At 41.6% G+C, this 22,617-nt stretch overlaps 1 protein-coding gene and 1 pseudogene across 1 annotated transcript; one reads left to right on the top strand and one right to left on the bottom strand.

The window, feature by feature from the left end:
• Positions 1 to 9,955: 9,955 nt before the first annotated feature.
• Positions 9,956 to 12,279, bottom strand: LOC114032967 (cathelicidin antimicrobial peptide-like; the record flags this gene model as incomplete). Its single annotated transcript, XM_027848410.1, has 3 exons — positions 12,074 to 12,279; positions 10,275 to 10,382; positions 9,956 to 10,027 (listed from the first exon to the last, which is right to left on the bottom strand). Coding segments are annotated over exons 1-3 (375 nt in total), but the record flags the coding sequence as incomplete, so codon positions are not given.
• Positions 12,280 to 18,059: 5,780 nt separating this feature from the next.
• LOC114032966 lies at positions 18,060 to 18,563 on the top strand (annotated as a pseudogene).
• Positions 18,564 to 22,617: the final 4,054 nt, after the last annotated feature.

Genomic DNA, 22,617 nt, shown 5'->3' with positions numbered 1-22,617 from the left:
GATTATCACAGGTCAGACAATAGGCTTGCTTCAGCCAGAAGAAGTGAACCCTAAGCAGAGTTCTGAAAGAGGATAAGGATTTTGAGAGGAAAAGCTAGAGAGATAGAGCATTGGTATCATGGAGGATTCCTGGACTGTGTAGATCCAAGGAGGTAGAAGATGACTTTCAGGCTGAAGAACTGTCCAGGCTTGACATAGCAGGAGATAGACACAGTCAGTAAGTGGGTAGGTGGGGAAGGCAGAAGTGGTGGGGAGGAATCAGCAAAGGTCTGATGTAAGAGGTGGTACCTTACAGATAACAAGGTAGGGATTCTAAAAGGTGCATATGAGGAAAGAGAACATTCCAAATATGGTAGACCCCCTCTGCAAAGGCATAGTGGTGGGAAATGATCTGTCAGATACAGAGAACAGCAAGTAATCCAGTTTAGCCAAAGGGCAGCTTAATGAAATCAGTGCAGAAAGAAGGTGGAAGCCAGACTGTGAAAGGCTTTCATTGTCCAACAGATGTGTTTAGATTTCATCCCTGCAATTTCCAATTCTTTACCACCTCAAAGAGAAATGCTATAAACATCCCATTCACATTCAAAGTTATAATCACTATTTGAGAATTTTCCTCCATCTTATTTTTATTCACTATTTTCTTTCTCAGCCTCTCTTTTTACCCTGTCCCTTTTACCTTACCTTCTCTCCTATCCTCCCAAACCCCACTTCACCTACCCCTCCAAGAGTCCCCCCCAACCCCCTAAACCCAATCTCAATCTATACACACCTCCAACAGTCACCATCTCCTTTCCCTCCACCCACCTAAATCCCAATCCACATACCCCTCTAAAAGTCCATCCCCCATCCTGTCCTCCTATTTTCTCTTCAGAACACTTCTACATCCTTCCAGATGTACATATCATTTTTTCTTTAACACAGATGAGAGGAAGCTTCCAATTTTACTAATCCTCCACCCGCACTTGCTTCTTCTATTTTAGTTCTTTCTCTCATACTCCATTTTATAATTGCTCTCTTTTACCTTTTCCTACCCAATTTTATTTTTTAGGATCATCCCATTATAAACAACTCAAGCCCCAATCTTTTTTCAAAACTACCATAGGATTGATGACAGTTTTAAGAATACTGATAACATTTTCCTATATATTATAAGCAAATAATTTAACCTTAATGTGTGACTTATAATTAGTCTTTAATGTTTTCCTTATATTTCTCCCAGATCTTTTATATAAAATTTGCCAATGAATTATGGTCTTTTTGTTACAAATACCTGAAAGTCTTTCAGTGTGTCAAATGCTTTTTTTTCCCATTCAGGATTATACTCAACTTCGCTGGGTGAGTTATTCTTGGATACACCCCCAGATCTTTTGCTTTTTGAAATATCATGTTCCAAGACCTACAGGCTTTTAGAGTAGAGGCTGCTAGGTCTTGTGAAATCCTGATTATTTCTGCAGTATTTCAATTGCTTTTTTTTCCTTGTTTCTTGCAATATTTTCTCTTTAACCCAGGAGTTTAACCTAGGACTTTCCGGTAAGTTTTCCTCTTGGGTTCTCTTTCATGTCGTGAATGGTAGATTTTTTTCTATTTCTACTTTACTCTCTTATTCTATTTTTTACTTTTTTTTTTAAGGCAAGTGGGATAATTGACCTGCCCAGGGTCACACAGTTAGTAAGTGTCAAGTGTTTGGTCTGAGATCAGATTTGAACTCAGGTCCTTCTGACTTCAGGGCTGGTGCTCTATCCACTGTGCCATCTAGCTGCCCCTTTACTCTCCTATTCTAGAACTTCAGAGCAATTTTCCCTAATAATTTCTTGTAATATTGAATCCCTATTCTTTTTTTTGATCATAACTTTCTGGTAGTCTTTCAATTGTTATATTATCTCTCCTCCATCTGTTCTCCAGATAAGTTGTTTTTCTAATGAGACACTTCTCTTCTATTTTTCTAGTTTTATTATTGCTTGATGTCTTACAACATCACTCAATTCCTCTTGCCCAGTTTTAGTTTTCAAGGAATTATTTTTTTCCTTAAGATTTCGAACCTCTTTTTTCAATTGGTTGACTTTCTTTTCTTAATTGTCGTGGATTGCTTTTATTTTTTTTCCTAATTTTTTCTTGATCTCTCTTATTTAAATTTTAAATTCTTTCTTAAATTCTCCCAAGAACTCTCTTTGGGCTTGTGACCATTTGCTATTAATATTTGGGATAGCAGTGGCTTTTGATTTACCTCATTATCTTTTTCTCAATATGGATCCAGCTCTTCTTTTTGCCAAAATAGCTATCTATGGTTGGGTTCTTTTTCCTTTGTTTACTTATTTTTATTTTGTTTTATTTTATTTTAGCAACTTATTATTATTAATATTGTTATTAATCCAGAAGAAAGTCAGTGAAGATGGTGGAGTAGGTAAGAAATTTCCAGGCATTCCTCATTTCCTGCACTACCAGACAGAAAATCACCATGAAATAAACATAGAGCAGCAAAAATGAAGGGGTAAAGCAGTTGCCTTTCTAAGACAACTTGAGAGGACCTCAGGAAGGACAGGACCTCCAGGGGCTGATCTTTGGCCTGAGGGAAATGTAGACATCTCCAGGCTCTCTACACTGAATAGATGAACAGGCCCTGGAGCAGCTCTGTGGGGAAGCAGACTTAGCCTCAGGAAATTTCACCTCAACTTTCACCTCACAGCCCCAAGAAATTTGACCCCATGAACTTTGGCCTCAGACACTTTCATCTAAGGACCACCCCTCCCCAAGCTGTTTCCAGAAGCCAGGCCTGGTAGTGGTGACCAGAAGTGATCCTGGGCTGTGCAGCTGGGGGCCATAACTGTGGCTTAGGGGAGGATAGGAGTCCTTGAGGTGGAGCACTGAATGAATTCTGGAAACAACAGCAAGGAGGACCTGAGGCCAAGGCAACATTACCCACAATCCACAATTAAAGCTTGAGCAATGAATGCTATTTAATTATCACTGTGACTGGTGGCAAGAGCACTAGGATTAGACAGACAGAAGGCCTAGGGTCAAGTCTTGGCTCTGTCTGAGGAGATAAATGAGACAATGTGTGTATTTGTATTTGTGTGTGTGTGTGTGTACACATATATATGTGTTGTATGCATGGATATGTGTGAATATACATGTATAGACATACATACACATATACATATACATACATACACACAGATATACAGGTATATGTGTGTGTGTGTGTGTGTGTGTGTGTGTGTGTGTAAACTTCAGAAACATACTACATAAATTGGATCTATTATTATTCAGGATGAAAAGGTAGAGTTTTGCCAGATTGTTCAGGCTTTAAATGTCAGAATAATAACACCACTTAACTTTTATATAGTATTTTAAGACTTACTAAGTGCTATCTCTCAATAATCCTTTGAGGTAGTGCAGGTATTATTATACTGCTTTTGCTTATTAATTGGATGAATGAATGAATGTGGAACACATCTGCATCTGAAGAAGAAATATATCATTTAAGTCATGGCTGCCCCCAAGCACCAAAATAATTCAAATGTGGGAGCTGGACTAGAGGATTTATCTTTATGGTCCCTCCCAAGTCTGTGATTCTGAATCTATGGCTCTCCAGCCTGGTTGACCTCAGCTTGCATCCCTGATTGTGGAAAAAGAAAGAAGTGAACAGTTGTGCAAACTCATTTCAAGATCTCTGCCCATTTCACTAGTGGTCAATTGGTTAAGTCAAAGTCATGTTGCTTGAGGTATTTGCAAGGGGGTTTGAGGGTTTGGGAGGGTGGCTTAATCATTTCATAGGGTTTGCCGATCTCAGTTGCAATGGAAATCTAGAAGAGAAAAGCAATATGTTGTTATGTCATCCTTGATACCACCCATCCCTCTTTCTTTACCTTGCTCAGTGACCTGTTCTACCACCAGCAGGGCCCTGTGGCATACTGTCTGGGCTTGCAACTAAAGAGCAGCTTGGCCTCCAGCTTCATCCATCCTGCTACAACAAGCTTAATAGATTTGTGAACTTGGGAAAGTCCCAAAAGTTTCTGTTTTCTCTTCTCTAAAATGGGGAGAATCGTACTTGCATTACCTACTTCACAGGACTCAATTTAATTCAGGTCAATTCAGCTTTTCAGAGAATGGTGATTCAGAATGGCATCTGGATTTCAGGACCAGCTTATTCAGAGAATGGTGATTCAGGATGGCATCTGGATTTCAGGAACACAGCTGAAAACATAGGAATAACAGGCTTCAACTCAGGGATGGAAGGCATCTAGCAAAAACTGACAAGAGTATAGGTGCCAATGCCCCCTCCCACCTCTGATTGCTTTGCAGAGGTGAAGGACAGTGTATGTGACATGCTGTATATAATATCAGATTTTTTTTCAATAAATGGGTTAGTTTTGTTGAAGTTTTTTTCCCCTTTTTAATTTTTATTTTAAAAAGATTGGCTCTATGGAAAGCGGAGGGAATAAAGGAATGAATTGTGAAATATAGATGATATAAAAATAAATTATACCAACATTTCATTTGAAAACTAATAAAAAGCTATGTTCCACGTGAAAAGAAGAGAAATGAGAAAATATACGTGCCTGGAATCTTGTCAATTTAATCCAATTGACAAGCAAGTTAGGGAAGATACTGTTTATCCACTAAGCTAGAGACCATAAATAATGGTTGGTTCTAGGAGCGTCTCTGTTACCTCTATTTGTTTAGGCACATGTTCTGTTCTCCTGAGAAAATATCACTCCTCGAAGAAGTTCCTGAACAGTTTGTTAACTGTTTCATTTTTGCTTTCTACGCACAATGACTAGCACAGTGGGTTGCCCAGAATATGTTTTCCATAAATGTTTCCTAAATTGAATTCATGGAATCATGATCTCAGAGTTGGAGGGAGCACAGAGACCAATTAATCCAACCAATATCTGAGCAGAAATTCCTTTTATCTTACCCCCTACAAGGGCCATGAGGTCTTTGCTTAAAGACCTCCAGGGAGCACCTCTAGAGAACACCCAGTGCTCCAACCAGCCCGGCCATCATCATCTGAACATTCCCCTCTGCACTACATTGTCATCTATTGCTGCAATCCTCCAGGGACCACCTGAAAGCAAGCTCCCAAGTAGTTCTGCCTATTTCTCACAATCTAAGGTCCACAAGCTGCAAGGGGGCAGACATTGCTGTGGTATGGTCTCAACTACCATTCTGTATGCCCTAAATTCCACACACTGCCCCTTTGACTTTTATCACACTGCAAATTAAACCATTCTGGAGCATCTTGGCTCAGAAACCAACCCAAAAATGCTCCTGAACTGGCATTCCCTGTGGAGACACTGTTTAATGGGGATTTGGCACATGTCTAGACCACCTAAGATGGCATCACCTCCCATGTGGAAGACTTTTTTGAAAGACAGGAGAATTGGTCCACGCATGGACATTCTGCATTGGCCTACCAAGAGGTAAGGAGAAGACTTTCTCCATGGACTATTTAGTGGGAACTTTGCTGAGCACAATTGGGTTTTTCTCTGTGTTTGCACTTGAGACTGAGGCCTACCTCCTTTTCCATTCCCCCTTAGGTCATGTGACCCCAAGAAATGGTCCAGAGGCTTTGGCTTTTTCCTTTATCCCTTTCCATTCTAGGTGCAAGGAGTGAATTCCTCAACTTGAATACTGGGTAAGATATGCTATCAGGGAATCCAGGCTGGGTGTTACAGTCAACTCAACAGAGAAACCCTGGGGAGCAGCAAACTGGGAACTCTATCCCAGCAAGGCTTTAAATTTGAACTTACTGGAATTCATGTTACACAGGAACTAAGCTCAACTGTGAACTTAGTTTCCCTCTCCAGCAACAGAAGTGGTGTATGCCTAGGGATTATGACTCCAAAGTATTGAGTGGAATGTTTGTATGTGTATTTTTGCTATATCTTTGAAGTAAATATCCCTGTGTAATAGCTAATTGGGCTATGAAATGGTTAAATGGAACATGGATGCTAATCCCTGGATCCCTAAAAATTGGGAGAAACCAGAGAAGATGGCACAGAAGAGAGACTCCTCAGGGTACTGGAGAAGGGGGACGTGAAATGTAACAGATTTGGCCCCCAGAGTAGGGCCAGGGTAATCATGTTACCAGATTGTGTTACAACAACAGTGTATTCAATCAGACATTCCCAACACGAAACATGAAGAGATCTGAAGAGATACGGGAGCATTAACAGGGCATTAGGGAAAGGCTTACAGAAGTAGTGGTACGTAAGTTGGGCTTCGAGAGAAGATAAGGATTCTGAGAGGAAGAGCTGAAGAGGGAGTGCATTCCAGGCATGGGTGATGGCCTGTGCAGTCCCAGAGAGTGGAAGACAGAATTTAGTTTGGGAAACTGGGTGACTAGTTCATTTTGACTAGAATGCAGGATTCTTGTTGTTCAGTCATTTCATTGCTGTCTGACTCTTCATGATGCCATTAGGGTTATTCTTGTCAAAGATCCTGGAGTGGTTTGCCATTTCTTTCTCCAACTCATTTTACAAATAAGGAAACTGAGACACAGGGTTAAGTGACTTACTCAAGGTCACACAGCTAGTAAGTGGCTGAAGCCTGATTTGAAATCAGGTTCCCCCCAATCCAGGCCTGGGTGTCTGTCCACTGCACGATCAAGCTCCCCCAGAATGCAGGGTATGTTAATTTAATTTAGGGATTATGAGAAAAACATTAGATTATCTCAAACTGGCCCAGGAAGCAGAAAGACCTGGGTTCAAGTCCTGCCTCTGACACAGACTGACTATGTGACCCTGGACAAGTCACTCACTGACCATGGGAATTCTTTAATATTAAAAATTATAGAGATGAATCAATATACTTAACATAGGTTAAGTCAGAGTGTGAGAAATTTCAGAAAGAATATCTTCCAGTCATTTTGAATGTGTGTGATAGAATCTGGGCACTGCCTAGTTGAAAGACAAAATCACTATGCCCCTGAGGCAGTGACAGGATCTAAATCAAAAGTAGGAATCTTAAGCCCAAGGCATGTTCAGTTGGGGGTGGGGGGAACAGAGATTAAAAGATAATCTATCTCAGATGGAGTTGTGCCCTATGCTATGAAGCAATAGATGATGGTACCCAGACCACTAATCCCTGGGGTGATGTGGCAATGGGGTGGGGATGTGGGAAACTTGTAGGGGTGCTCTAGGAGTATAAGCCCAGGGAGAAGGGTCCTAGAACAGAGGGACGCTTGGGAGCATTCGTGAAAGCCTAGACCCAGATGAGGGAGGGGGGCTAAACTGGAGGACTGCCACAGGGACTAATCATGCCTCTAGAAGTCCATTCCCTAGACAAAAACCCCCACCACTCTATACTAGTTACAGCTCTGTCTGGGCTCTTTTGCCAGGCTACAACTGGACATACATTCACAGGCATTCATTGCCTTGATGCTGCTGTAGATAAGGCAGTAGATGTTGAGACTCCTTGGCATTTGAGTTGACTCTCTATAGAGGTGAGAATGAGGGAATGTGTGAAAACTTCAGAGTTCTGCTAACTCTGTGCTTATTTTTAAGTCTAGAGTAGGGACAGGGAGTCTATAATTAAGAGCATTAGCTATGAGTAAATACTAGGGCAAGTGAAGGCTTTGACACCCTAGCCTATATGTAGAGCCCTGACTGTCTGAGAGGTTCTAGATCCAAAGGCGGTCTTGTTTTGGGGAGACTGGAATAAGAGATATAGGTCTGATTTCACTTCTTGCTAGTAAAATTCTTTCTTTTTCAAAGGCAAAGTCTTCCCAGCTCCCAATATACAATAGTGATGGCTTCCTCACAAGAATCACTGGACTGGGTTCTCTAAAGTGAACTGGGTCAAAGTAGGGAGCTCATTCCCAGGGTGATGGAGTCAGCTTTCACTCTGCCTTCTCCATGGGACTCATTCAGTCACTTCCCAGATCTGGTCAATTCTACACCCTAGCCTGTCCACTTCACCTTTCCCATCCAAACCCTCTTTTCCATTCCTATAGCCCTCATCACCTTTCACCTATTGCCATAGCCTCCTGACTGCTCCCCCTGTGTCTCATCCCTCCCTTTTCCGCTCCATCCTAGACACAGCTTCCTAATGAAATTATCTTCCTAATGAAAAGATATGATCTTGTCACCGTCCTGCTTAAAACAAACAAAAAACCTTCAGGGATACGCTGTTGTCCATAGGATAAATTACAAACTCCTGGGGAAGGCCTGCTATTTAAGACCCTCTTGGCCCCTTCCTACCTACAAAACTTTACGAACTACACCCCTCAATGCTCTAAATACTTTGTTGGCAGACTAGATTCTTAGCTATTCCATAATCTTATCTTGAGATAAGATAAAGAGGAAGAAAACTTCCTCCAAGGCCCAGCTCAGAACCCACTTCTTCCAGGAAGCCTTCACAGGTATATTGCCTCCCCCCCAGGTCTAACCAGAAAGTGATCTCTCAATCTCTCAGTTGTCCTAGACCACTTTGTCAAGATAATGTCTGTTCCCAACATATAGCCACATGGTACATTGTATGCTTACATGTCTGCTGCCACTCCACCCTCCTAGATTATAAAATCATTATGGGGAGAGACTGTGGGTGGTTGTTTTCATCTTTTTATGTGCAGTCTAAGAGTACATGATGAGTACTTAAATGTTCAGCTGAATGGAGGAGGAAGTCTCAGAAAACTTGGAGGCAGAGAGAGTAAAACTGGAGTTTATTAATCTGAGGACACCAAAGCAGAGTGCAGGGCCTTAAAAAGAAACTGAGGTTCAGTCTCACATAGGAGTCTAACCTATGATTGGGCCATTATAAGGATTTCTCCTTAATCCATTTATAATGTCGTTACCCCATTTCTTCAATCCTCTCCAAATCCATGGGAAAAACCCACGTCTCTTGATATTTTCAGGCTACAGAGGGAAGACAAACAGACATTCTTAGTCCAGGGCCTCTTGGGGTAAGGCTGAGGAGGGAAGAAAAACCTGCCCACCAGGGAATGGAGTAACTTAGAGCTTCATGAGACTCGGAACTCAGTGTCTGGTACAACCTCCCCATTTCAAAGGAGGAAACTTAAGACAGATGGTGGTGCAGCTGGCAGAGCCAGGACTCAAGCCCAAATCTTCAGCCTTGCACCTCTAAACCCAGTGCTCCAACCAGCACAGAAAGCTATAGGCTCAGGGGCTTCTTCATGTTCATTTTGAACATGATGAAAAGTTTTCCCAGGACACGCCCCCCCCGTTTCTGTGCCCCGGACATGGAGAGGACAATGAGAAATCATTACCCCACACCTTAGAAACTTCTACCCTCCAGGTACACCCTGGGACCAGGTCACATTGACTATGCCCCTGGCATGACCATACCTGAACTCACAGCCCTCTCTTCAGAGTGGTTTGGCAGGAACACTGGCTGTGCCTCCAGCCCACCCCACCCTAGTTTCCCTACCCTATCTCATCAATGAGCTCTTGGAGTGAGCAAGATAGTTGGACTGAGTCAGAAGACCTGTTTCAGCTCAGACATTAGTCCCTCTATGACTTTGGGCAATGTCACTTCACATCTCTGAGCTTCAGTTTCCTTCTCTGTAAATTGGGAGAGGAGGAGTTAGACTAGCTAATTTCTAGGATTTCCTCCATTTCAAACCCTGGGATTGGTTCTCTGGAAACACAGGTCTAGGCCCTTCCTCTCCCATTAGCCTTCTCTAATTCCCTCTTGCCCTAGGACTCTGAGGCCAGAGACCTCTGGAGCTCCAGAGCTGGGGTTGGGTGAGGTAGATGAGGGAGAGGATTACTCCTGCCTCTGTATCTATATCTCCTCCTGGAACCTGAAAGAAGAAAAGGGAGGCTGGGCTGATGCTAAGGTTGGAGAGGGCAGCATGGTCAAAGTTGGTCCCAAGCCCCTCCAGCTGCACATCAATCCCAGCAGCCCCCAAGACAGAAGGCACCATAGACCCCTAGTGGAGTCTGCAGGTTTGGGCTCTTCTCCCAGCCCCCTCTGAGGATTCAGCACTTACCCCATCACAGGAAATATCAGCAGAGGGCTTAGGAGAATCCAAAGCAATGGCTCCAATGCATTCTTTCACCAGCTGTGAAGGGTTGCAGAGAGAGTTCAGGACTGCCAGTCTGCAACCTCTGCCCCTGACATGCCAGGACTGACAACAAGCTCAAGCTTTGCCCCAAGCCAGCCCACTGGGAGGGTTTTCTGCTGCTCATCTTGGGTGAATCACTTTGCTCAGGGCAGCAGGAAGCAGAGCTCAGCACCCTCCCTGCTCCAAGGTCCTCAGAAAGAGACTCATTCAGTCAGTCTCCCTCCCTAGCCCATGACACTCTCACCCCGTTTTCCTTGAAGTCACATTCATCTGGATTGGGATTTTCAGTATTGGGGCACACGGTCTCTCTCATGGTGAAGCTCAGAAGTCGAGGAGCAGCAGGATCCTTGTTCTGGGGAGGAAGGCAGGACAGCCTTTTAGACCTAGGCCTCACCTGAGGGCCTGTGGGGCCAGGAGCAAGCTATTTAGTGCTGGAAGGGACCTTAGAAACCATCTAGTCTGACCCCATCGATTTCTAGATGAGGAAACTAAGAACTAGGAAAGTTAGGTGATTTGCCCAAGGTCACATTGGTACCAGTATCAGAACTGGAGGCATCCAGAACAGTCATTCATCCAACCAGTGTCTACTGAATGACTTCTGGGGTCACCGTGTGCTCAGCTTCCATATTCTCTGTCCTCAGGGGACACCTCAGGCTGGTTGGGAGACAAAAATTCTCAAAATGAAAAAAACCAATACAAGTTTAAACTTGTTCAGAGCCACATGAGAGCTCCAGTAATGAAAAGAATCCTGGATTTGAAGTCTGAAGACCTGGATTTTATTTATATTATAGTACTTAGGATTGTTCCTGGGACATGGTAAGAGATTCAATCAATCAGCATTTATTAAGCACCCACTATGTGCCAGGCACTGTGCTAAGCCCTGGGGGTCCAAAAAGAGGCACAAAGAGACAGCTAGGTGGCACAGTGGATAGAGCACCGGCCCTGAAGTCAGGAGTACCTGAGTTCAAATCCAGCCTCAGACCAAACACTTGACACTTACTAGCTGTGTGACCCTGGGCAAGTCACTTAACCCCAATTGCCTAAAAAAAAAAAAAAAGGCAACAAGACAGTTCATGCCCTCTAGGAGTTTACAATCTAATGGGAGGGAAACATCATGCAAATGAACATATACAAAGCAAGCTGTGTGCAGGATAAATAGGAAATCATTAAAAGAAGAAAAGCCCTGGATTCAGAAATACTTTTTCATTCATTCCTTTATCCATTCCCTCATTCCTAGTTCTGTTACTTGCTGCTATTCCCCCTTCCTTTCTCTGGATCACGATTTCCTACTTTGAAAATAAAGGGGGTTAAACTCAGTGATGTCTAAGGTCCCTTCCAGCCTGACAGCCTATGATGCTACGCAGGGCTGTAGGTGACATGGAGAGAGAGAGAGAGAAATCCCTCTGGCCTGGTGTCACTCATGGAGAGCTTGAGCTCTCCTCTGAGGTGGGAGCAGGATTGGAAAGTGAAGGGGAAGGGGAAGGGAATTCAAGGCAGGGGAGTCCTCACAAGGATACTCTGAGAGGCATCAGACATGGATTATCATCCCCATTTCACAGATGAAAAAACTGAAACTCAGAGAGGAAAGATACCTTGCTCAGTCAGAAAAATGAGTCAGAACTGGAATGAGAGCTCAGGTCTTCTGGTTCCAATGATAATAATAATAGTGAACATTTATACAGTGCTAATATACGTCAGGCACTGTCCTATGTGTTTTACAATTATTATCTCATTTGATCTTCGTAACAACTCTAGGAGATAGGTGCTATTATTATCCTTACATCACAGTAAAGAAAACTGAGGCAAACAAATGTTACATGAGTGCCAGTCACCCAGTTAATAAATGTCTGAGAGTGCATTTGAACCCAGGTCTCCCTGACTTTCAGGGCCAGTGCTCCATCCACTGTGCCACCTAGCTGACCCTCACTTTCCACTATATCACAAATTCTCCCAGTGAGGAGACCAAGGTTTTCAGGAGGGAAAGGTTCATATTAGGGAATCTTGGCAGGGAAAGCCCTCCCCCACCATCTCAATGCTACTCACTTCCCCAGACTGCAGATTCAGGACTGAGAGACGAAAGAGGTTTTCTGATCCTGACTTCGTGTTGTATTCCTGAATGAATTCATTCACTAAATCCTGGTATCTCTGGTCCTGGGCATAGGCAAGTGAATTCTTCAGGCTGAGCAGCCCCAGCACCAACAGGGGTACCTGCATAGTCCAGCCCCTCTGCAGCCTCATCCTCTTGGCCCTCAATGCTGTGGGCAGAAAAGGGTGTCCTTTATTCACTGGCTCCTCCCCAGCCTTAAACAGGGGCAAAGGATCCCTCCAGCCATTGGGTTCCAACAGTTCCCTGAAGTCTGTGGTTTCCCCCATTCTTTTGTCATTGGTTACCTCTTGTCCCCAGGGCTGGGAGTCCCCTCCTTCAATTTCCTCATGAAGCCCTGGAGTTGACAAACAGGAAGTATTGGAGAAAGAGGGGAAGTATGAGGAAAAGATGGAGGAGGAGGGCAGGAAGATTAGGCAGGTCAAGAGATGTGAAGAAATAAATATTTTCCCTGTCTCTCTCTGTCTTACAAAGTCCTAGAGGGCCTGCAGGTGTCCAGTCAGCTGGCACATTGGGTTGTCTTTCCAATTACTCAAGGAATTTTGCAATAGAGTTAGGGTTGCTTAAACTGACCTCTCTACTCTCCTCTGGTTCTTCCCAAAATGCTCAGGCCTCTATTCTCAAAAAGCAGAGGGTCCAAGTGTCAACCAGAGATTTCTCCTTCCATGTAAGATTCCTAATTGCCCCTAATAAAGTCTTCACACATAGCCTCCTGCCTCCATCCCATTCAAATCCACAAACCTACATGCTCACAGATCAGCCCTATAGGCTCTCCATCTAACAGAATACTTCAAGCCAGACAACAGGCTTTTTTTAGCCTGAAGAGATGACTCTAACCAGGGCCGGGAAAGAGGGTAAGGATTCTGAAAGGAAGAACTAGAGAGAGAGCATTGCTGGTTTGAGGGATTTCTGTACTGTGCAGATCCAAGAAGTAATTCAGGCTGAAGAATAGGCCTAGCAGGGCATAGACAGACAGTCAGCAAGTCAGTGGTGGGGAGGAATCAACAAAGGCCTGAGGTAGGAGGTGGTACCTTACAGGGAGCAAGGTAGGGATTCTAAAAGGTGGATATGAGGAAAGAGAACATTCCAATATGGTGGACCTCCTCTGCAAGGGCACAGTGGTGGGAGATGATCAGTCAAATACAGAAAACAGCAAGTAATCCAGTTTAGCAGAAACACAGACTATGTGAAGGGCAGTTAAATCAGTGCAGAAAGAAGGTGGGAGCCAAAAAGACTTTAAATGTCCAACAGAAGTGTTTGGATTTCATCCTAAAGGTAATGGGAAGGTAAGGCAGTGACATGGTCAGACTTATGCTTTAGGAATATCAGTGTGGCAGCTATAGGGAGTATATAGATTGATGAAGGGAGACACTGAAGAGAGGAATCCCAATTAGAAGGCTGATGTTAATAATCCAGTTGAAGACAGGCAAAGATGTCAAAAGGTGGAGATTGGGGAGCAGCTCCCCTGCAACTATGGGAAACGGCCTATACAAATGCATGGAGGCAGGACAGAGCAGCATGGGATGAGCGAACAGTGAGTAGTCCACTTTCTCTGAAATCTAAAATACATCACTTCTCAAAGACTCCCCTCCATATATCCACTCTCCTTTGTAACAAAAAAACACAGTAAAGAAAAACAAATCAAGAATTTAGCTGTGTCTATATATGTATGTCTCATTCTGCCCTATTAGTCCAATAACCCTCAGCCAAGTGAGGAAGAGAATAAGCATTTATTAAGTACCTACTATGTGGGAAGAAGACAGGTAAATAAGGCTTTGACCTGATGGAGGTCAAAGGCCTAGAGATAAAGATTTCTTCTATTCAAAAATATTTATAGCAACATTTTTAGTAGCAGTAAATAACCAGAAGTTCTGTAGATGTCTATTGATTGGAAGAATCAATAGTTAGTAATTGAATAAACATATGATTGTACTAGAATATTATTGTTCTGCTATAAATGACAAATATGTATGGGAAATGTTAGCTTTAGCAATAAGAGAAGAAAAAGAAATTGAAGGTATTAGAATAGGCAAAGAAGAAACAAAGCTATCACTCTTTGAAGATGATATGATGACATACTTAGAGAATCCTGGAGAATCAAGTAAAAAACTACTTGAAATAATAAACAACTTTAGCAAAGTTGCAGACTATAAAATAAACCCGCATAAATCATCAGCATTTCTATATATTACCCACAAAGCCCAACAGCAAGAGATAGAAAGAGAAATTCCATTTAAAGTTACTGTAGACATTATTACATTTTTGGAAGTCTACCTGCCAAAACAGACCCAGGAACTATATGAACACAATTGCAAAATGCTTTTCATACAAATAAAGTCAGATCTAAATAATTGGAAAAACATCAGTTGCTCATGGGTAGGCCCAGCTAATTTAATAAAAATCACAGTTCTACCTAAGCTAATTTACTTAGTGCCATTCCAATCAAACTACCAAAAAATTATTTTATAGAATTAGAAAAAATAATAACAAGATTCATTTGGAATAACGAAAAGTCCAGAATATCAAGGGAACTAATGAAAAGAAATGCAGGGGAAGGTGGCGTAGCATTTCAGATATTAAATTGTATTATAAACCAGCAATCATCAAAACTGGTTGGTACTGGCTAAGAAATAGAGTGGTGGATCAGTGGAATAGGTTAAGTATGCAAGACACAGTAGTCAATGACTATAGTAATATATTATTTGATAAATCCAAAGACCCCAGCTTCTGGAATAAGAACTCACTCTTTGACAAAAACTGTTGGGAAAACTGGAAAAGAATATGGCAGAAACTAGGCATAGACCTAAATCTCATACCATGTACCCAAATATAGTCAAAATGGTACATGATTTAGATATAAAGGCTGAGACTGTAAGAAAAAGGGGAGAGCAAGGAATGGTTTACCTATCAGATTTATGGAGAACAGAAGAATTCATGACCAAACAGGAGATATAGAACATTATGAAATGCAAAATGGATAACTTTGATTACATTAAATTGAAAAGTTTTTGTACAAACAAAGCCAATGCAACCAGGATTAGAAGGAAATTTGAAAATTGGGAATTTTCACAACCAGTGTCTCTGATATGGGCCTCATTTCTAAAACATATAGAGAATTAAGTCAAATTTATAAGAATATAAGTCATTCTCCAATTGATAAATGGTCAAGGGATATGAACAGGCAGTTCTCCCATGAAGAAATTAAAGCCATCTATAGTCATATAAAAAAATGCTCTAAATCACTATTGATTAGAGAAATGCAAATCAAAACAACTCTGAGGTACCACATCACATCCGTCAGATTGGCCAACATGACAAAAGAGATAAATGATAAATGCTGGAGAAGATGTGGGAAAATTGGAACGCTAATGCCTTGTTGGCGGAATTGTGAAAGGATCCAACCATTTTGGAGAGCAATTTGGAACTCTGCCCAAAGGGCTATAAAAATATGCATGCCTTTTGACCCAGCAATAACACTTCTAGGGCAGTATCCCAAAGAGATCACACAAATGGGAAAAGGACCAATATGTACAAAAATATTTATAGCAGCTCTTTTTGTGGTGGCAAAGAATTGGAAATGGAGATGATGCCCAACAACTGGGGAATGGCTGAACAAATGGTGGTATATGAATGGAATGGAATACTATTGTGCTATAAGAAATGATGAGCAGGCTGACTTTAGAAAAACCTGGAAAGACTTGTATGGATTGATGCTACGTGAGGTGAGCAGAACCAAGAGAATGTTGTACACAGTAACAGCCACATTATGCAATGGCTAAAATTGATAGGCTTAACCCTTCTCAGCAAGGGATCTAAGACATCTCCAAAGGCCTCATGATGGAAAATGCTATCCACATCCAAAGAAAGAACTATGGAGTTTGAATGCAGATTGAAGAATACTATTTGCTATTTTTTTCTTCTGTTTTGTTTTGTTTCCTCTTTCTTGTGGTTTCTCCTGTTGGTTCTAATTCTTCCTTATAACATGACTAATGTGATAATATGTTTAGTAGGAACGTATGTGTAAAGCATATATCAGATTGTGTGCCATGTCTTGGGGAGGGAGGTGGGGAGGGAGGGGGAGAAAAATTTAAAACTCAAAAGTGTATGGAAGTGATTGTTGATAAATCAAAATAAATTAATAAAAAATGAAAAAAAAGAGAAATGACAAATATGGAAATTCAGAGAAACTTTGGAGCACTGGTACAAACTCATACCGAGAGAAGTAACCCAAAGCAGCAGAATACAGAGTGCATGTTTTGAGACAAACAGTAAGTGCTATTAAGCTGGTCCAGGAGACAGGAAGACCTGGGTTCAAGTTCTACCTCTGACACATAATGGCTATGTGACCCTGGACAAGTCACTCAGTATCCTTGGGAATTCTTTAAAAATAAAAATTACAGAAATCAATCAATCAACATTTATTAAGTGCCTACTATATGCCAGGCACTGTGCTAAGCACTGGGGACACAAAAAGAGGCAGAAGAGGGGGCAGAGCCAAGATGGTGGAGTAAAAACAGTGACTTGCTTGAACTCTACCCCAAACCCCTCCAAAAAGAGGCAAAAGACAGTCCCTGACTCAAGGAGCTTACAGTCTAATGGAGGAGACAATATGCAAACCAATATACACCACGTAAGCTATATACAGGATATCAAAGGAAGGCACTGGAATAAAGAAAATTGGGGGAAGGTTTTCTTTAAAAGAGGATATTTTAGCCGGGACATAAAGGGTGTCAGGGAGGTCAGTAGTCAGAGAGGGAGAGGAGGCCATTGTCACTGGATAGAAGAGTGTGTGTCCTGGGGTAAAGTCTAAGAAGCCTGGAAAGGTATGAGTGGGCTTAGATGATGAAAGGCTTGGAATGCCAAACACAGCAAATTCTGAAGGTAATAGGGAGTCACTGGAGTTTATTGAGAAAGTGCTGACCTACACTGGTAGAGGAAGTTCTCCTGGATAAACTAAATCACAAGACCAGAAAAAAAAATTCTGTCAAAACACAAGCTAATATTATTAATCAAGAGAGAATCCAGTGTCTTCCCCAAAGAGGCCTTTAACTGGTGAGGTTTTATTTTAATTATACCTTTTTTAAATTTTACATTTCTTTTTTTTTTTGGTGAGGCAATTGGGTTTGCCCAGAGTCACACAGCTAGTGAGTGTTACGTTTCTGAGGCCAGATTTTAACTCAGGTGCTCTATCCACTGGGCCACCTAGTTGCCTCTTTAACATTCCTTTTTTAAAAATTTTGAGTTCCCAATTCTCTCCCTCCATCCTCTCCCCCACTCTTTGAGAACACAAGCAATATAATATCAATTATATATGTGAAGTCATTCGAAACATATATCCATGTTAACTATGTTGCAAAAAAAAAAGCAAGAAAAATAACTACATGTTCATATGCTTTGACAATTTATCAATTGGAGAATGGCTCTTATTTTTAGAAATTCAGCTCAGTTCCCTATATATTTAATTAATCAGTGTTTGTTAAGTTGGCTTTGTCACTGCAACTGCACATTTTGACCAGCAGAGTGTAGTCTATACATAATCATGCAATGGCTGGGCAGCCTTGTAGGTCAAGGTATCCAACTAAAGTTGTGTCCTGCAAGCTGAAGCTACCTTTAGGCCTGGACCAATATGAAGGAAAATTAGGAAGTCTGATTTTGACATCCCAGGTGACTGGAGACTTATGTTGCCCTGACCCCACAGTGTGGCATTCTACCCTAGCCTCCCCTCCCTGGACATTGCCTCCCGGACACTAGTCATTTTATGTCTTTGGCCCTCAGTTTCTTCTTCAATAAAATGAGGGAGTTGAACTAAATGGTCTCTCTTGTCCCATCTATAAAATATAATTTACTTAATTAATCTTGGCAGGAGAAACTGAACATGAAACTGATATATTTGTTAAGGCTAAAATGAATTTAGAGTCAGCATGCATGGATTTAAACTCAGGCTGTCTCAATCAATAGCACCACAGCCACCCACTTCAGGAGAGGGCACATAAACTTTCACAGGGCATTCTTGGCATCAGATTTGAGATGCCTTGTAATATCTGGTGTGATGGTTGTAAGAACCACATTTGCATGGGTATTCATTACAATGCTGAAAAGAAGGTTGGCAATTATTACACAACCCCAATCTACAGGTTCTGAATGAAATGTCACATCTGTGTCAATCACATTGAGATACAGATGGATCCTGCCAATTGTGACTATGTGATTATGAGTGGTGCCCAGAGGAAGGAGGAGCGCTGGGCCATGGCGAACAATGAAGAGATCCTAACCACAGACCAGAAGAAATAGAAGCTAGAGACGGAAGCTATATTCCTCCTGGAGCATGGCACCATAGACCAGAGCAAGTTGCAGAAGGCCATTTCCATCCTGTCTGACATCCAGGAAGCCCAGAGTGCCTGGAAGAATGACTTTGTCCTTAACAGCATAGTAGCCAATGACTATAGTAATCTACAATTTCATAAACCCAAAGACACCAGCTTCTGGGATAAGAACTCACTATTTAGCAAAATCTGCTGGGAAAACAGGAAAATAGTTTGGCAGAAACTGGGCATAGACCAACATCTTACACCTATACCAAAATAAAGTCAAAATGGGTACAGAATTTAGATATAAAGGCTGATACTATAAGAAAAATAGGAGAGCAAAGGTAGTTTACCTGTCAGATTTACAGAGAACAGAAGAATTTATGACCAAACAAGAGATAGAGAACATTATGAAATGGAAAATGGATAATTTCGATTACATTAAATTAAAAAGGTTTTGCACAAACAAAGCCAATGCACCCAAGATTAGGAAGGAGGCAGAAAATTGGGAAAGAACTTTTACAACCAGTGTCTCTGACAAAGACCTCATATCAAAAATATATAGAGAACTGAGTCAAATTTATAAGAATACAAGTCATTCTCCAATTGATAAATGGTCAAAGGACCAAAAAGGCAGTTTTCAGATGAAGAAATTAAAGCTATCAATAATGATATGAAAAAATGCTCTAAATCACTATTAATTAGAAAAATGCAAATCAAAACAACTCTGAGATACCACCTCATAACTATCAGATTGGCCAACGTGACAAAAGAGATAAATGATAAATGCTGGAGAAGATGTGGGAAAATTGGGACACTAATGCCTTGTTGGTGGAGTTGTGAAAGGATCCAACCATTTTGGAGAACAATTTGGAACTATGCCCAAAGGGCTATAAAAATGTGCATATCCTTTGACCCAGCAATAGCACTTCTAGAGCAGTACCCCAAAGAGATCATACAAATGGGAAAAAGACTCACATGTACAAAAATATTTACAGCAGCTCTTTCTGGGGTGGCCAAGAATTGGAAATTGAGAGGATATCCATCAGTTGGGGAATGGCTAAACAAGTTGTGGTATATGAATGTAATGGAATACTATTGTGCTATAAGAAATGATGAGCAGGCTGACTTCAGAAAAACCTGGAAAGACTTATAGGAACTGATGTTGACTGAAAGGAGCAGAACCAGGAGAATATTGTACACAGTACAATACAGCCCAGATTGGGCTCCCCATCCAGGGTAAAGGGAACATAGAGAGAGAAGTAAAAAGTGTGGTGGGAGAAAGATAATAAAGAGAAGGGAGGGGAAGGGGACTGTTAGCTGTCTATACTTTATGCCATGTTGTGTGATGACTGACTTTGATAGACTTAGTTATTCTTAGCAATGCAAGGATCTAAGATAACTCCAAAAGACTCATGATGGAAAATACTACCCACATTCAGAGAAAGAACTATGAAGTCTGAATGCAGATCAAAGTATACTATTTGCTCTGTCTTATTTTGTTGTTTTCTTTCTTCTTTCTCATGATTCCTCCCATTTGTTCTAATTTGTCTTTACAACATGACTAATGTGAAAATATGTTTAATAAGAATGTATTTGTAGAGCCTATATCAGATTGCATTCTGTCTTGGGGGAGGGGCAGGAGGAGGCAGAGAAAATTTAGAACTCAAAAGCTTATGAAAGTGAATGTTGAAAACCAAAAATAAATTAATTAATTTAACATTTTAAAAAAATCTGATGGGATTTAAAAGGTTCTGATCTGGATCAGGCATGACTAGGCCTTGTGGGGAAGGAGAGAGACAGCTGGTCATAAAGACAGGTGCTGATGCCTGGGAGGAGGGGAACGTTGAGAGAATCGGCAGCAAGCTGACAGTCCAACTCCCCTCTGGCACAAAATGGGACTTTAGGCTGTGATGCTTATCTTCCTCTGATAGCATCACTCAGGAGATATGAGCATCCCTTGGGCTTCTTCATTCTCAGTGAGGGTGGGGCAGGGAGGCTACTGAAGACCTTCCATGCCTGCATGGGGCCAAGAGAAAAAATACACAACTGCTTTGCCTGTCTTAATATATTTGATCTCTAGGGTGATTTCATTGATTCCATTTCCTTAGGGAGTCTATGTACCTGCTGACTTTGCCTGTGTTATTGATTTAGAAGTAGTATGAGATGCTCTACAGGGCACAAACATATGCACATACACACACACACACATCCCTCCCTCTCCTTCCAATAAATAATTGAGGGTTGATGATATAATGGCAGTTACAATCTTGGTGGGGCAGAGTTGGTGGTAAGAATAGGGGTGTGGGGAATAGTAAGGACACAATTGTGGTTCTTAGTGGCATTGTTAGAGGCCCTGTCGTCATACCCAGGACTTCCAGGAGTTCAATGCATTTGTCTAGCTCTAGGTGGCACAGACAAATAATTAAAATGGTAGTACATTTTCTCAAGCATTTCATGGAAGTTTTTATGAGGACTATGTACTATGTTGGTGTCTATAAATTGCTCTCCCAATCTACCTGCATTTAAAAAAAAACACAACTTCTCACTTTTCCCCTCCTTCCTTCAACCCATAGCACTAGCAGTAAGGACAGGTCAAGTCTCCAAGATATCACCTTCTTTATACTGTCTGAGGGGCCACTCTGGCCTCCAAATCATCTTTTTAGTAGGAGAATGTCTCACAAAGCCAGTAAAGGTAGACACAGAACTCCAGAGGCAGGTACAGTTAGAAGTAGTTCCCAAGAAAGCTGGAGAACCTGTTATCAGTGCTAGAAGCCAGAATATTGACAGATGAGAAAAGGCTAGGAAAGTGGGAGGTCAGGTGGTTAGAGTGGTAGGAGAGAGGTCCAACAAAAGTAAACACTGCTGTAGCAATGTTTATTATAGCTGCAAGTTCTCTGTCATATCTTATCTTATTTGGGGAGGATATCTAAAGGTCTGGACCAGGATGTATTTTAAAGCCTATAGAGGGTAGCCAAGATGGCAAAATAGCAGGAAGAGTTCCCTAACACAACTCTTCCACAAAGATCTAGAAAATGAACCAGACCACATCCTGATTGGGAAATCTAAGGGAAAAAAATCACAAGGACACATTTCTACCCCAGGTCAGAAAAGGGAGGCAGACAGGAAGATATATAGACATTAGGGAAAGAAGAGGTGCCAGACGCATACAGGAAGACCCCTCCCATGTGCAGGATTCAGGAAGAGGAATGCTGCCAACTGACAGCTCTGTCATTCATTACTCAATTTTTGGTCACAGATCCAAGACAGACTGAGGAAGGGAATCTTCACCTGGGATTACAAGATACAGAGTGGTTCTGGGTCCTAGGCTGTGTATTGAGCAAGGAACAAATTCCAGAATAAACAATACTTGTGTTTCTCTTCTAGCCTCCAAGGCAATCTGAAGTCTGCAGAAGAATGACCAGGGAAGGAATCTCAGACCAGGGGATAACAGGTAGTTATGTCGCTCTGCACCTACAGAGCTTTTTAGATGGCAGACAGTGGCTGAGTCCAATAGCAATCTACTGGAACTTCCAACCAGAGGCACGCCCAGAGGCATAAGAACTTGCAGAGATGAGAACAGCAGGAGAAGTATCAGATTCGGCCCTAGATCAGACTACTTTGGGAGCTCTGAAAGCTTCCATTTCTCCAGCCTGAGCTGTCTCTGTGATTCTGAGATAACATAACATTCATTACCCCTAAGAAAGCAGCAGAAGGACCCAAAAGAATAAGGTTCAGATGAGACATTCCTCATGGAAGTTCACAAAGCATGAGGTTAATATAATGTCTGAAGTCAAGAAGTAGGTGAGAGAATGAGCAAAGAAAAAAAGAATTCCACCATCAAAAACTACTATTGGGACAGGGATACTCAAGACACAAACCCAGAAGAAAAGAATGAGTACAAAATATCTACAAAATTTCAAAGAAAAACATGGCTTAGAATTCCTGGAAGAGATGAAGTAAGAGTTATTGTTATTGTTTTATAAAAAGAGCTAAAAATGGTTTTAAAAATCCAAAAAGATCACTAGAGGTAGAAAAAGAAAAAAGAAATGAGAGCTAGGGGAGAAATATTTAGACAGAGAATGAATAGCTTGCAACAAGAAGTATAAAACCTTAAACCCAAAAACCTAACTCCCCAAAAATTAGAATGGACCAAATGAAAGCTAATGATTCCATGA

Source organism: Vombatus ursinus, unplaced genomic scaffold (genome assembly GCF_900497805.2).
Source record: "Vombatus ursinus unplaced genomic scaffold, bare-nosed wombat genome assembly UNPS02006228.1, whole genome shotgun sequence".
NCBI lineage: Eukaryota > Metazoa > Chordata > Mammalia > Diprotodontia > Vombatidae > Vombatus > Vombatus ursinus.
This window is presented reverse-complemented; position numbering and strand designations above follow the sequence as displayed.